General features: G+C 44.2%; 1 protein-coding gene across 5 annotated transcripts in view; it reads right to left on the reverse strand.

Annotated features, from left to right (window-relative positions):
- COPZ2 (coatomer protein complex subunit zeta 2) overlaps nucleotides 1-15,714 on the reverse strand; it is a 74,044-nt gene extending 58,330 nt beyond the window's left edge. For 4 of the 5 annotated variants that reach the window (XM_029572553.1, XM_029572551.1, XM_029572549.1 and 1 more), the window contains exons 1-4: nucleotides 14,889-15,043; nucleotides 13,140-13,208; nucleotides 12,395-12,476; nucleotides 11,878-11,969 (exon numbers count right to left, since the gene is read on the reverse strand). In XM_029572553.1, the coding sequence (XP_029428413.1) occupies nucleotides 11,878-11,969; nucleotides 12,395-12,476; nucleotides 13,140-13,208; nucleotides 14,889-14,912 (267 nt within the window). In that variant the 5' untranslated portion in view covers nucleotides 14,913-15,043. Of the gene's footprint in view, nucleotides 1-11,877; nucleotides 11,970-12,394; nucleotides 12,477-13,139; nucleotides 13,209-14,888; nucleotides 15,044-15,604 lie in introns of those variants that run through there. The other variant, XM_029572552.1, reaches the window with a different exon arrangement.
- Between the last annotated feature and the right edge of the window lie 1,137 nt (nucleotides 15,715-16,851).

Genomic DNA, 16,851 nt, shown 5'->3' on the forward strand with positions numbered 1-16,851 from the left:
AACTGCCGGTAATATTCCTCCGGGAAACCGTCCAACCCTGGGGCCTTTCCCGGTTTCAAGTTCTTAATAGCAAATGTGACTTCATCCACGGTGATAGGAGCGTCTAGCAAAAGCTGTTGGTCCCCCGTAAGTGCCGGTAAGGAGACAGAGGCTAAATAGCAGTCAATGTCCACGTCCCGAATGGACGCCTCAGGAGAGTATAACTGGGTGTAAAAATCAGAAAAGCAGGTGCGAATACTCTCTGAAGAGGTTTCCAGAATACCCTGGGGAGTGCAAATCTTTGCAACTAAGGTCTGCGCTTGTTGTGCCTTTAAACTCTGCGCCAACAAGCGACCCGCCTTGTTACCCCCCTCAAAGTATTTTTGTTTGGTCAGGTTCAGCTGGTGACTCACATAAGCATCATCTATAGAGCGTAACAGGTCTTTAGCACGTAAAAGGCGAGTATAGAGTGCAGGCGACCCGGTGGCAGCATGCTGTTGCGACAGCTGGGTAATGTCAGACACCAATGCCGATCGTTTGCCCTCTCGTTCCTTATTGCAAAAAGCCGCCCGAGATAGCAAAAGCCCTCGGACCACGGCCTTGGAGCATTCCCAAAGTGTGGCAGCAGACATGCCGTCCGTGTTATTGACCCTAAAATATTCTCGTATGCTGGAGTCGAGCTGTTTGGTGAAGGCAATATCCCTCAACAAACTGCTATTTAGACGCCAAGCACGTAGGCCGCCAACAGTGTCGAGGAAGGCCACTGTTGCCCAGACAGGCGCGTGATCGGACCACGTGATGCCATTGATGCCCACTGCCCGAACAAGATTTTGAATATGGGCCCCAATAAAAAGGTAATCAATATGGGAATAAGATTTGTGAGGCGCAGAAAAAAAGGTATAGGACCTCGAGGTCGGGTACCTATCCCGCCAAATATCTACTAAGTGCCAGCGCGTCAGGAATGCACGCCACGCTTTACGTAGCCCAGAGAAGGCATTAGTAGGCTGAGAGGAATTGTCAACCTTAGGGTCCATAGAGAAGTTAAAATCTCCCCCCAATATAATGTCTCCAGCTGCCTGACCAATCAGTAACTGGTCTATCTCTTTCAGAAAGGATGCTTGGTTGACATTGGGGAAATAAACTTTAACCAGGGTCAGGATACGGCCGCCCACTCTCAGTTTAAGTAGTAAATACCGGCCCTGGGGGTCCAGAACCTTGTGCACCAAGTCATGGACTAAGGTGTGAGAAACAAGAATCCCCACCCCTGCATAGTGGGAATTCTTTGTGCTGGCTGCCCAATAAGTGCTGGGGTAAGAGGGAAAAACTAGCAAGTGTTCAAAACGCTTACGGATGTGCGTTTCCTGAACAAAGGCTAGAGCCGCCTGTTGCACTTGCAATTCTTTTCTGAAAAGTACCCTTTTTCGGGGAGTATTTAACCCCTTTACATTTAGGGAGATAATTTTAGTGGCCATAGGAGGAAAGAGGGGTTAGATAAACATAGGGCCATTCCCAGAGCTCTCCAGGCCCCAGACTCCCATCCAAACATCGGTGTAGACAGCCCCCCCACATATACAGTAAACGCCACACATAGATCACAGTACAATAGTAAGATACCCTGTTGTCATCCCCAAATAATGGAAGGCATGCCACCATTCCCAGTGGAAAGCAGACCTTCAGGGGGCTGCAACTGTACCCGGCACACAGGGAACTCCCCGTGCCGAGGCCGTCCCCCCCTCTGAAGCAAAAGGATAGCAGAACAATATGAAAACACCAAAAATGCAAACAGGAACATAATTCGTCATAACTCAATAGGGCAGAAAAGTTATCCACCCAATCGCCTGTGATTAATGCAGATACCCCAGGCAAAAAGGGTGCCTTGAAAAACCAACTCCAAAACCACCTCCATGGTAGGAAGACTGGTAAGAAGGACCAATGATGAGGCCGACTGCTCAACCCTGATCAGACATGGACCCTCCAGCAGCTCCCGAGTGGCGACGGAGGCGACGTCCGCCCTTTCCAGCTCGCTGCCAGCGAGGCATGGCATCTGGTTTGGAGCGGGCCGCGGCCGGCTTTGGTATCTGAAACGGAACTGGTAGCTGAGCCTGCTTGAAAGCCTCTGCTGCTTCCGTCAGTGTCTTGACACGATATGTCACGCCTTGGATTTGAAATTGTAGTCCAAATGGAAAAGTCCATCTATAGCGTGTCTCACCCGATCGCAGAGCCGCCGTGACTTCACGCAGGTCATAGCGGCGTTTAAGGGTCACTGGAGCCAAATCTTGAAATATTGTGATGGAGTGAGACTTCCACTGAATATCTCGTTGCTTTCTGGCCGCTTCATAAACCTGGGATTTCTGCAGAAAACTGTGGAAACAGATGATAATGTCCCGAGATCTCTGCTCACCTCGCTGTCCCAGTGCCCGGTGGGCGCGTTCTAGCCGGATGGTAGAGGCCTCTGCAGAGTTGTTATCCTGGTCCGGGGAGGCCATTTGTTAGATAAAAATACAGATTTGTTGGGCAATGCTATGGGCATCCACATATTCCGGACTGTCTGGCACTCCTCTAATACAGAGATTGCATCTCCTATTCCTGTTTTCTAGGTCTTCCAGCTTGTCAGAGAGGGCAGACAATTCTGTATCAAATTTCTGCTATTGATCCGCCATTTTATTCAAGACCTCCCCATGGCCATCCACCCTCCCCTCCACATCATCCACGCGGCGACCAAGTGCAGCTAAGTCCTCCCTAATGTCAGCCATGGAGGACATCAGATCTTGTTTGTGCTGTTTCATATCGGCACGGAGCTCCATGAACCACCCCCTCATCTCCTCCTTAGTGACAGCGTCTCCCGGGGTAAGCTGAGCCTGTGGGGGGAGGGGTCCGATCGCGGTCCCAGGGCCCTCGGCAGCGTCAAAATCCAGGCTGGTCGGATCGATGCCCACAGGCCCCTCCTCGGCATGTGCCTTACCGTAGGCAAAATGTTTTAGATCTGCCGTCTTTTTTTTCGCCGTCATGAGCGCAGGCACGGCAGAGGGAGGCACGGCAGAGCAGACCGGGGCAGGAAAAAATCAGCTGCTTTTAAGGTGTTTTCAGCGCGGAGGGAACGGAGCTCAGCACGCACACGTCTTATCCCATCGGCCGCGGAACAGCGCCCCCCGGTAACATGTTTTTAATATAAAAAGCTATGTGTTGATTTTACTTATATGTTGGTTGAAGAAAACTTCTTTACGGTTCTTATAAAAATGTAACACTCTAATATGTATTAGGAGATAGGAGAGAGAAATTTTAATAAAACTGATTGCTTCGTGCTTACTTACGTGCTCATTTGTTTTCGTTCGTTCTGCTTTAAAAAGCCAGGTCTTTAGACTCACTTTGAAAAGTTTAAAGCTTCTCTGCAGTCTAATTTCGAGTGGCATTGAGTTCCAAGGTACAGGTCCTGCCAGTGACAGCGCTCACTCTCTTACTTGTGTGAGTCGTGCTGATTTAACAGATGGAACAGTTAATAGCGCCTTATTAGCCGATCTTAGATTTCTGAATGGCACATGTACACGAAGTGCTGTGTTTAGCCACTCCACTTTTTCATCATGGATTAATTTATGTATTATACACAGTGCTTTATATTGTATTCTTTGTTCAATAGGTAGCCAGTGTAGTTCTGCAAGTGTTCCTGTAATGTGGTCTCTTTTCTTTTTTCCTGTCAATATTCTAGCAGCTGAATTTTGCAGTATTTGGAGCGGTCTAATGGTCACTTGAGTTAAACCTAGTAACAGGGCGTTACAGTAATCAGTGCTTGCGAATATCACTGCCTGTAAAACTGTTCGGAAATTTGCCAGGGTTAGTAAAGGTTTCAACTTTCTGAGAACCATTAGTTTCGCGTAAATGTGTTGTTTCAGGTTTAGTTCAGGGTCTATTATTAGACCTAGATTACGCACTTTGCTAATTCCACAGTTTGATTATTTTTTATTGCTATTGGTGACTGAATTGGGTTTATATTTTTTCGTTCGAGGTGTAAGAATTCTGTTTTTTCAATGTTTATTACTAACTCCATTTGGTTTAGTAGCTGTTTGATTATGTCTAGGTACATATTGGCCAGCTTTATCATTTCTTCAATTGTGTTGTCAATGGGTAACAATAGTTGTATGTCCGCGTAGATGTAATGTATGATTCCCAGTCCTGCGAGTAGGTGGCATACTGGGAAGAGGTAAATATTGAAAAGTGTTGCAGACAGGGCTGATCCCTGTGGCACTCCTGTTTTTAACTCTACATTTTCTGATATTGAGTTATTGATTTGTACTTGGAAAAATCTGTTACTTAAGTATGACTTGAACCAGCTTATTGTGTTATTCTGGAGTCCTATTTCTTTTAGTCTATTGATCAGTATTTCGTTGTTCACAGTGTCGAATGTTGAGGAAAGGTCTAATAGAACTAGAATGTAGTGTGTTCCTGTGTCAAACCCTCTTAAGATATTGTCAGATAGTGATGAGTAATGTTTCAGTGCTATAATGTTTGCGAAATCCATGTTGTGCAGGATATAGCCATTATTACTTTCAAGATGTTCTGATAATTGTTTTTGGACTGTTTTTTCTATTAGTTTTGCTATTAGAGGTAAGTTTGAAACCGGTTGTTCAGTTGTTCAGATTTTGGGGTCAAGGTTCTTTTTCTTAATGATTGGTTTAACAATGGCCCCTTTCAGGATATTGAGCATTGATCCTTCTTCTAGGGAAAAGTTAATGATTTTTGTTAGTGATGGTGCTGCTATATTGGCTAATTTTTTTTAACTCCATTATGGGTATGGTGTCAATTGGATGTGGAGCAGGATTTAATTTTTTTAACATGTTCTCGACATCAGTATTTGATATCTCATCAAATGCAGACCATTTTTTAACATCTCTTGTGTGCATCTTAATCTCTTGCTTAGTTTTTGGAATTTTTGTTCTTTCAGTTTTGTCTTTAAAGAACTGTGCTACTTTGTTGCAACGATTCTCTTGTAAGTTCTGAGGGGTGTTTGTTTTATTGCTGGTGAGATCTTTGACTATGTTGAACAGTGTTCTAGCATTATTTGCAAACTTTTCTATTTTAGAGCTGAAATATTTCTTTTTGGTATCTAGAATTACTTTTTTGTAATAGGCCAGATGTTTTCTGTATTTTGTTAAATTCTCGGCTGTTTTATTTCTTTTCCATTTTTTTTCCTTCTTTCTGAGGTTTTGCTTCACTTCTTTTATTTGTTCATTATGCCATGGATTTATTTGTTTAGGATCTTTAATGTGGGCATTCTTTATGGGGTTTATTTCGTTTGCCAATTTATTAGTCCTGTTAACCCATGCAGTTGTTGCCGTGCAGCTATTTGTGTAATTGAGATCTGCTAGTTCTTCCTGAAATTTATCTTTTAGTATTTCTGTGTTGTAGGGTGGACGGTATTTAAATTTGACTGGTTCATTTCTTTGCTTTTCTATTGGACCTGTATGCTTAATCGTGGATTGAATGAGGAAGTGGTCTGACCATGGGATTTGAGTATAGTATGTTTTTATGTTTTCTAGGAAGTTGCTGTTAATGAATGTCAGGTCTAATGAGTTTCCTGCTTTGTGTGTTGGTTTGTCTGTGATTAGTTTGAATCCTAGTGCAATCATTATGTCAATTAGCGTTTGGCATGTATTTGATAGGGGATGGATGTCCATGTGCAGGTTAAAATCACCTAATATGATTTTTGGACACCTAGGTTGGATGCCTAGTGTTTTTGAACATACAAAAAAAAAAACAAAAACAGCTAGATGCACCCCTCTGGCCGCCGCTTAAGTGTACTGTCGGCTATAGTGGCACGTATGCCTAAGAAACCTAAGCGCCTTTCTCTTTGCCCTGGAGTTCACTCTAGAGTCATCACCCTCCTGGGATAACAACAAGAAGCAATCTGCAAGGTCATTGCCACTGCATCAGATGCTTGCTTAAGGATAGTGTCAATCCTTCTAGCGTGAGCATCCTTCAAGGCTGTTCCTCCTTCCACAGGAATAGTGGTCTGCTTGGAGACTGCACACACAAGTGCATCTACCTTTGGAAAACTTAATTACTCTCTTGCCATCAGATCCAAAGGGTACAGGCCTTCCAAAACCCGACCCCCTTTGAAATTAGTCTCTGGGGCGCCCCACTCAAGATCAATTAATTCTTGAATGGCTTCCATCATGGGGAAAAAACAAGAGGCATTATGGAAAGAAACCAAAATAGGATTTTTCTTTGGCCCAGTCACAGTGTCTGCTCCAGGAACGCCAAGCAATTTCAAGGTCTGGGAAATCAGAGCTGGCAGTTCATCTTTATCAAAGAACCATAGCATAGTTTTATACGGTTCTAATCCTGGAAGAATTTCACCATCCTCAAGGGAGTCCGAATCGGCATCATCATCCATGCCATCCTGACTTTCATTGAGAAGTCCCGCTATCACATTAGCAGTACTCTGGTGCTTAACAGTAGGTCCCGACAAGGTTCCTACCTGTGACTCTGCTCTGGGAGTATTAGAAAGAGCTGAAGATTGCACCTGGAGAAAGGATTGCAATCCCTGGAAAAATTCTACCCACGAAAAGGTAGAAGCATCCAATCCAGGAGGTACTTGAGGTGTACAAACTGAGCTACCAACACATGCTGAAGAACCAGTTAGGAGAGTTCCAAAATCATGCACCCCACCTGAGCCATTTGTACCCATGCCTAGATCCAGCTGGGAAGAACCAAGCTTAGTGAAATCAGAAGAAGGCAATTCTTCTTGAGCCTCCAAACAGCACTGGCACAAGTTAGCGGGCACTTCTGGCTGAGATGCCCGAATATGACAGGCAGTGCAAAGAGAAAGGCGCTTAGGTTTCTTAGGCATACGTGCCATTATAGCCGTCAGTGCACTTAAGCGGCGGCCAGAGGCGTGCATCTAGCTGGTTTTGTTTTTTTTTGTATGTTCAAAAACATTAGGCATCCAACCTAGGTGTCCAAAAATTAGGCATCCAACACTTAGCATCTCACACCTAGGCGTCCCAATGCACAGGTGTCCAAAACTTAGGCGTCCCAAAACTAAGCACCGTAAAAAAAAATTTAAGCACACAATGTAACTTGGGCATGCAGGTAAGCGTGCAGCACTTAAGAATACAAGGCCCGACTAAGCATCCAAAAACTGGACGCACAACTTGGACGCACAGCTAGATGCACACATCGAAACGACAATCCTGTAAAGGTTAATGTTATGTTTGTGGCATTGTGGACCCTTGGTCGCTATGGTGATGACTCCGCCCACAGGGAGGGACCCTGTGGGGAACCACAGCGATAGGCTGAACTCAGATAGCAGACACAGTATGAATGGAGGGCTTTATTGTACTGCTGTAGATAGATGATGTAGGCAGGAAGGTAATGCACTGAGATCCACGAGGTACCAATACGTTCAACAGGCTCGGATGTAAAATCTCACCCAAATGTTCACGATAGGCGGGAGACCGCAGTGCGGGTAACGCCACGACTGGTGGGAGGAGCTGGAGCACCGGATCGTAGAGGTACTCACAGGAATGTAGGCGTCTTCCTGATGATGAAATGGTGGGACCGAAGTTCCGTGGTGCAGGATACATAGGCTGGTAGGCCCTCGAGGAGCGAGTACCTGATAGTCCGATATCCTGAAATGGAGAAGAGAGAGAAAGACCCCCGAGGAGCGGTTGTCTTAGTTAGTAGAGGCCCTGAAGGTTAGTTGAAAGCGAGAGACCCCTGAGGAGCGGGTGTCTAGAGCTTCTAGAGGAGGGAGGCCCTTGGAGTGAAAGCGGCGTCTAAGCATGCAGCTTAGAGTGGTCAGAGTAGCTAAATCGAAGTCCTTGCTAACTCAAAAGTGGTAGCGAAGCGGAGGCTTGATATACCCGGAGGTATTGACGTCATGCGGTGGGGCCGCCCCCAACGTTCCCAGCATGAAGTGTATTTGAGCGTAGGAGATGTGTGCATGTGCGCCCTAGGATGCCACAGGAGTGAGCATGGTGGACTAGAACGCCCATGCTAGGTTGGAGACGCCGAGACCCTTGGCACCGGAGGCAGCCATCTTGCCCAAGGAGAGAGAAAAATGAAGAAAAGAGGTAAGGCAGAGCGGTCGCAGCCGTCTGCGACCGACAGACGCAACAGTTAGTCTAATTAGAGTGCATGAAAAGCCATTGCGGCTTACCATGCGGCATGCAGCGAAAAAGCCTGAGTGGGGCCTAGCCTACAGAGGCTGCTCAACCCACCAGGTTGCCCATGTCCTTCGACCTTCCACGGAGCGGGACAAACGTCAGAACAGCACACCAAGCATGGAGACTGGGAAAAACGAGGCAGCCCTACACTACAAAAGACTTCTTTTATGTCTCTGTAAATATATTTTCTTTCTTTCTTTCTTTTTTAAACTTACCTGAGCTCAGCCTTACCTGGCTGAGTACAGAGACAGTCTCCAGCTGCGGGGAGAGAGGGCATATGCTGTCACCGCTGCATTTGGCTTCCTGCGCCCGCTGCCTTTCAGCCGCTTAAGCAGGTAAGTCCATGCTGGCTGCAAAACCAGCTACCAGACCAAGGCACTCATCTGAGGGACCAAGGAAATCACCTCAGGAATTCTCAACTGGGGAAGGGTCCTTTTGGTATCACCGCAGGAGAGTAGGGCAATGTATTATCCTTAATTCTCCTTTTACAAAATGAAGCAATCTGCAGTAGGGAGATGCACGTCCACTATCTGCTGGAGACGGAGAATACTGGCAGGCTGATATCACTGCAGGGGTATATATACAGGCTGATATCACTGCAGGGGTATATATAAAAATAAATGGACTCTTAGACTTCAGATTAAAGCACCGTTCTTAAGTTTGTAACTTGTACTCTACGGTAAAATTACTTTACTGGCCTTTTCTTCTTTCCAGCTTGTTGCAAGCTTCCAAGTTCCCGCCCCCTGTTGATTGTAACTTTGACTTATTCCTGCTTTGGTTATCTTTCGTTTACGTGAATTTGTTACTCTAGTTTTTTTCCCTCTGTTAAACTGTAAACCGATCCGATATGGTAATCTACTATGAAGGTCGGTATATAAAATTGTAAAATAATAATAATAATAATAATAATATACTGTGATGTCAGTTTGCTTCGTCTCCATCTGCTGATAGAGATGCATAATCCACTTATTCTGGATTCATTTGACTGGATGCTAAGAAAGTAGGGTATTCCCAGCAGTACTTATTGTTTCCCCCTTTTAGAAAAGACTTAAACCATCTTAACACTATCCCTCCAATGCCAAACTGACTAAGCTAGCAAAGGAGTATGTTATGTCTAACCAAATCAAAAGCTGCAAACAGGTCAGGTTGAACTAATATACCGGTTTCTCCCCGCTCTAAGTGGCTATGTAACTCATCCATCAAAACAAGTAATAACAATTCTGTGTTGTACTGCCTGTGGAAACCAAATTGACATTCAGCCAGTATGCTCTCACATTCAATGAAATAATCAAGTTGTTGTAATACACTTTTTTCCAAAATTTTTGCCAGTGTAGGCAAGTTTGAAATTGGACAAAAGTTTAAGAGGTAATGCAATGGACAGTCATTGTTTTTAAGAATTGCTCTAACCGTAGCTGATTTTAAACTATCAGGTACAAGGCTCTCACAGAAGGATCTGTTCACTATATTCTTAATTATATTAATAGCAGAGGCCTTCACTTCCTTAATTAGACCAAATTGGTATGGATCAAGTGGAAAACTTGTGGAACATAGACCATTTATAATTGACTCACTGAGATCTGATGTTAGCATGTAAAACTCAGTCCATTTGGGTACTATACATTTTTTGTCAGAGGTTTTAATATGAACAAGTAATGATAAAAATAATTAACACTGAATATTCATTATTTTATCTTCAAAACAATTGGCTAGTTTATTGCAGGCTGGATAGCATTAGTTTCATCTTGTGGCTTGCTAACTAGTGATTCACAATGGAAAAAAGCTCTAGTGGTCAGTTAATTGACATAGCTAGCTGTCGGGCATAATCTTTTTGGGCAATCTGATAGCTGATTCGATAATCCCGTAAAGCTTCCTTATATTCCTCTGTTAAGATCATTTTTTTTCTTTCTCCACTTTCGCCTTAACACCCTTCTTATCAAAAGCAAGTCATGGGTTACCAAGGTGGCCTTTTCTCTTTTCCCCTTACTAAATATCTCATCCTGAGTCACTACTTTGGTATAAATTGAGTCTATACTGGTGTTCCATTGGTTGACTACCTTTTCACTGGTACTATTCTCCAAATCTAGGTTCGTCATCTCATCCTGGCATTCCTGCTTAAATTAATCAGGCTCCATGCAGGAGCGTACTATCTGCCTTTTCTATGTAGTCAAATTTAATTTCTGCTCACTTAATAAAGAAAGTAATAATCCAACCAAAAAACGTCATGGGCAGCATATTCAAAATGCGTTCAGCACTTGATAGCCAGATATAGAACTTATCCGGCTAGCTAGTGGGCCATTGAATATCCCAGTAACTTTTAACTGCATAAAAAATGGGCAGATCAAGGAGGCGCTACTTATCCAGTTAACTTAAGAACAAATATCACTACTTATCTGGTTATCACGTTAACTTAGGCCAGCCATGCCACTGAATATCCCTTGTAATTTAGCCAAATATGTTATGTCTAGCTAAATTACTTAAGAAACAAGAAGGTAGGTGATCTAAAAAATCCGTTAGGGAAACAAGGTGATAGATGCCAAAGTCTTTTTCAATTCTTTATTAAGGTGGAGACGTGTAAAACAATTGCCCGACTCAGGCCGAGTTTCGCCACTATTGAAGTTAAGAGTGGAGATTACAATCCCGGGTGTGGAACAGAAAGGAAATCTTAATAAGTTCCTCTTTCGACACGGAACGTTGTCAGTATATTTTTCCCACTGGCACCATTGATCGTTTACAATATAAAAGCCTTTCATCTCACAATGAGAAACAATGAATCACTAAGCCCCTGAGGCAGCCACTTCAATAGTGGCGAAACTCGGCCTGAGTCGGACAATTGTTTTACACGTCTCCATCTTAATAAAGAATTGAAAAAGACTTTGGCATCTAGCTAAGTTACCTAGCCATATACAATTGAATATCGAGCGGCATATGTTTTTGGGGGTAGTTACCCTTTTGGCCAATTGAGAAGGACATATCTAAAGTATGCCCAACCCTAGGGGTCGGCAGACTCACAAACTGTTCACACTGTATAGCATCCATTGCATTTAGAAAATCAGTGGTGTGTTTCAATAACTTGTCTGCATGCAAATTTAAATCAACCACTACCAGCTTACGAAACTGAAGTTGCAGACCAGTTATAAAATCAATAATCTTTTTAAAGGGATCAATCCTTAACCCTAGGGGACAACAGATATCCCTTCCCATCACTCATATCTACATAATAATGTTTTTGTTTTCCCCATCACTGGGTTATCCCAAGGCTGCTTGCTGGTTATTTTCTAGTTAGCTGCTATTGCATGCTGAGCTGCCACTGGCAAATATGCTAGGAGAGAGTTCATAAGTGAGTAGGCTTCATCTACTGGGAGTTCCAAGAGAGAGACTTTGTAGTCCCAGGTGGCTCTTGTTTTAGCAGTTTGTTTAATTTCATGCTGGATGGGCAGATCTATCAGCACAAACCTGAACTCATACAATGAGGAGTAGTAGACATTTCATGGTATGGTGTACATTCCGATTTTCTACTTTTTTTTTTTTCACAGAACCAAGGAAGCAGAAGCTATTAATCTCTCTCTGTGTCCAGGTTTTAATGTGTAGTAAGGTAAGTCACTTTTCTATAGTTTTAAATTGAAAAATAGTATAACATCATGCACAATGACAAAAGGTTTCTTGTGGACATCTGTTTGGAGAAATTGCACCTTAGCTTGACAGTAGATGAACTCCACTGTACTTCTCTTACACGTACCTCATTTTCCTGAGAGCTGCCCACTACATAGAAAAAGAGATCAATGCTGCTCTTGTAAACAATGGTCATTCCTTCCAGAAAGGTAATCTCACCTACAAACAAGAGAAGAAAAGGCAATAGGGAGTGGCCCAGGAGAATAGGGCAGGAGAGGGAGCAACCTGAGAGAAAGTTTTCACAGTAAGGGGGCATGGGGTTGGGGTGTAATGTACAAGATTTATTATGTCTGCTGTCTAATGTCATCTCTCTGCTAAACTTTTACATGAATACTTAGAAACCTAAGTAGATGTATGAATAATGCATGTGTGTGCATGTACATACACAAACATTTCAGGAAGCTGAATATTTTGGAAGAGATTGGTAGAGTTTAGGCTAAATATTAGGTCACGTGAGATGGCTATGGTGAAGAGTTGTTGGGAGCAGAGGAGGGGAGATGCAGTGTTGTGTGCAGGCACAGCATCTTAAAAGGAGAAGAGTGTGAGTGCATGGGGTGGCTAAGGACAGCTCCCCTCTCCCTTACCTTCTGCTCTGTGAGTTTTATTAAAGGTGTTCTTCTCAAAGTTCTTTTGTTCTTTTGCTGATGGGAAGGTCTCATCATAATACTGTAGGAAAGAAAGTGAGGAAGACGTATCAGTGAAGGAAGCAGCCCTTACCAGCCAGGAACAAGGGCAGTGAATAAAAGCCCATCTTATCCAATAAAGGATTTGGGAAACATGATTTATGAATTATATGTAATATATTTATTTATTTATTTTATTTAGAAACTTTTATATACCGGTATTAGTGGGGACATCATACTGATTTACATTTGAACAAAAAGGCTTGAAAATACATGTTAACAGGGGAAGCGAACTGGGAGGGGGATAACAAGGAGCAGTGTGGAAAGAGAGATTAACATAACAGGAAATATAGTAGAAAACCAACTGGTCGGTTTGCCCAATTCATCCAGTCTACTTGAATGTTAGACTGTAAAATCCTAGAAAAATATCTCACTCACACAAACAACAAGAATAGGCCAAATCTATAAAAATATGACCATCGTATACAGCACTGGAACTGCACAAATGCAGTTTATGGCTTATAATCCTATGCTTATAATCATAGGTCGATAAGTTCACCTGATGTACATGTACAATTTCTATAATGTCTTGCAAAAGATTATTTTGGACTGCATATGTGATTTTAACTGTAATACAGGAAAATACTAAAAAGAAGCATTTTTTCAGGCAAATCTAATGACCTGGGGATGAGAGTACACACCTTACCTTGGCCACCAGTCTCTGTCCATCACTGTCCAGAATAAACATAGCCTTCACGACATAGAGGGATGGTTCCTGAAACCGAAACAGGCATGATGAGAGCAGAGAGGGGTTGGCTTAGAAGAGGCTGCAAATTGGAATTATGGGGGCAAGATGTTCCACATTTGCTTTAATCTGAAGGACAATGGATAATCATGCACATTTTAGAATATGAGAGCAGATGAGGACTGTAAGGCCCATATTTATTTAGATTTTTATATTCTGCTTTTCACACTTTTTTCAGCACTTCAAAGTGGATTACATTCAGGTACTGTAGGTATTTCCCTCTCCCCAGAGGGCTTACAATCTGAGTTTGTTCCTGAGGCAATGGAGAGTAAAGTGACTTGCCCAAGATCACAAGGAGCAATAGTGGGATTATGAACCCTGGTCTCCTGGTTTGTAGCCCACTACACTAACTACTAAGCTACTCTCCATATGTCATGGAGAGCAGCCAGAGGATGATGCTATTCTTGCTGCAAACATTCTGATGGGTGTGGGAACAGGCTAGGTCACTTTGATCAGGGCAGCAATAGGTGTGCACAGCTAGCCCTGGAGCCTCCCCCTCTGCACCCAAAGCCCAGGCTTGGCACTATCCCTCTTCCCTTTCACATCTGTGGGTTTCTCTCTGGCAGGAGTGATCCCGTTGCTCCTGCCCTGCTGCTGGCCATTTTGTTGTAGGAATATGGTTCTTGAAAGGTGGAATCTGCCATACAACAAAATGCACCTCATTAATAAGAGGGCGGGGGAGGGGGTGGCATCATTTTAAGAAATATCTGCTGTGGGGTAGAGCAGGTGGAATAAAGTGGGGAGGATCTGGGGAATAGCACTCACCTAGGAGGCTTTTATTTCTGGGAAACGGAAGGGATTTTTTGGGAGGAGGGGAAGTTGGTAATGTATGTAACTGCAAATGAGTTTTATTCTTCTGTAAATACTCAGTGCACACCCCCAGATGGGGAAGAGGGTGGGTGGGGGATGGAGGAAGTGAGGAAGGAGGTTGCTTGGTTTGGACCTTCAACCAAAAAGGTGTTCTTCTTCCCTTAATAATTCTCCTATGGATCTCTGTATTTGAGCATGGAGCGGCAGTTACAACCCTAAACACCTTGCTGGGCACAGTGGATGGTCCATTTTTTCTTTTCCTGCAGTCATTTACCATGGTACTATGAGGGTCTCTCCTCCCAGGGTCCCCCCTCCCTCTTATTAATGAAACAACTTCTCCTCCTCCCCTAGGCTCCCTCTTATTAATGAGACAGCTCCTCCTCCCCCTAGCGTCCCTCCTCCTCCTTATTAATGAGACAGCTCCTCCACCCAGGGTTTCCTCTCTCTCTTATTAATGAGACAACACTTCCTCCTCTTTCCCCTAGGGTCCCCCTTCCCTCTTTTAATGCGACAATACTCCTCCCCCTAGGGTCCCTCCTCTCTCTTATTAATTAGACAGTTCCTCCTCTTTCTCTCTCTTACTAAGGTGACAGCTCCTTCTCCCAGGGTCCCCCTCCCTTTTATTAATGAAACAGGTCCTCCTCCTCCAAAGTCTGTCTTTAGTGTGATGACCCGGGGGACATTTTCAGATCTCAGCTTCCTTTTCCTGTCTTCCAATCCTTCCCTGCTTCTGCAATGTCTGCCCCCCACCCCCCTCATTCTCCCCGGGATCTCTCCTAGAATTTCCGCCCTGAAGTCTCTCCTGATGTCTCTGTCCCTGGGGATTGGCCCGGTTCCTACCGGTAACAGCGTGTTGGGCTCCATCTCGCCGATCCTTAACCCGCGCGGTGACGTGGCGCCACTCGAATCCCCACTGATCGACGACAGCGAAACGCCCCGCGTCGAAGCCCTGCCTCCACTGACCGTCCCTACGCGTTGACCTCTTCTCGTAGATGTTAAGGTCCGCCTCCTCCATGCTGACGACCTCCCCAGTTGATGTCCCGTAAAGGACGTCCTGGGATTAGTACAATAAGGAGTCCGAGGACGCCCAGTGACATCACAACTCTACACAGCCATCGCCGAATCTAGGACGTACACTGACCCAAAACTCTACACAGCCACCTCTAAACCAGGACAGACGAACACTCCTGAACCAGGCACACGCTAACATTGAAGCCATCCCCGAAATCCGGATGCACACTGACACTGCAACTCTATGAAGCCACCCCTAAAACCAGAACGACCACTGACCCACAAACCTAGGCAGCCACCTCCAAAATCAAGTTGCATGCTGACACTGCAACCCTTCACAGCCATCCCTCAAAACCAGGTCAGACACCCACAACCCTATATAGCCATTCCTGAATCAGGATGCACACTAACATTGAAACCTTATGCAGCCACCCCGAAACCAGGACGCACACTGACACGCCAATTCTATGCAGCCAGCTCTTAGACCAGGTCTCATATTGACACGCAATAAATAGTTATTAACCAGATGACTCGGGGATACTTACCACTTGTCATAGAGATTCAGTAACAATTGAATCTCTATGTATCCCTTGTACAGGTCCTTGGTGAAGCCTCACCTAGAGTTCTGTGCTCAGTTCTGGAAACCGTATCTCCGAAGGGACAGAGACAGGATGGAAGCTGTCCAGAGAAGGGCGACCAGAAAGGTGGAGGGTCTTCATCGAATGACTTAGGAGGAGAGATTGAAGAATCTAAATATGTACACCCTGGAGGAAAGGAGGAGCAGAGGTGATATGATACAGACTTTCAAATACTTGAAAGGTTTTAATGATCTAATTTTATTTATTTATTTTATTTTTAACTTTTATATACCGACATTCTTGCATTAAATGCAAATCATGCCGGTTTACAGTGAAACAGAAAAAGCAGGAAAAAATTCCTTAGTCGAATACAATGAAACAGCTTAGTTAACAAAGGAAACATAAATATAAATTTTTACATATACACAAAGGTTTGCACGAAGGGGTGCACAAAGGAGAGAGCCCCTTTGAGCCTGGTGTTGAGGCTGTCTTAACTGTCCGATGTTAGTGACATCATGGGGGGGCGGGTCTAATGATTGCAGCACTTACATCCTGCTTCTTTCCAGTTCCAGGTGAAGATCAAGCTGTTTCCTTCACTTCCCCTCCCATGACTGTGGGGTGAGAAGCGCTGCAGGGTGCCCCTTGATGTTATCTGGCTTCCCACACGCGACGCCTGGTGTTGAGGCTGTCTTGACAATGACAATGACAAACCTCTTCCAGTGGAAAAAAAATCAGCAGATTTGAAACTCCAGGGAGGAAGACTCAGAACCAATGTCAGGAAGTATTTTTTCACGGAGAGGGTGGTGGATGCCTGGAACACCCTTCCGGAGGAAGTTGTGAAGACCAAAACTGTGAAGGACTTCAAAGGGGCGTGGGATAAATACTGTGGATCCATAAAGTCTAAAGGATGTGAATGAAGAGAAGAGGCATGGGGGTAGTTTGCAGGAATTACGGCTACTACCTGGAGATTAATACCCTTATTCAATAAACATACTCAATGTCAATGCAATTCCAGCATTGCTCTATGCTTCAATGGCAAGAGGAAATGTGGAAAAAAAGGATTTACATTCACAAAAAAAACCAGGGAGTAGCTTGCTTGTTGCGGTGGTTACTACCCCAAACCAAATAAGTCTGATACTTCACTTCAATGCATATCCAGCAGAGTTCTCTGCTTCAACGGCAGGGGGGGAAAGAAGAAAAGAGGATTTATATTC

The sequence above is a fragment of the Rhinatrema bivittatum genome, chromosome 12 (genome assembly GCF_901001135.1).
Source record: "Rhinatrema bivittatum chromosome 12, aRhiBiv1.1, whole genome shotgun sequence".
Lineage (NCBI taxonomy): Eukaryota > Metazoa > Chordata > Amphibia > Gymnophiona > Rhinatrematidae > Rhinatrema > Rhinatrema bivittatum.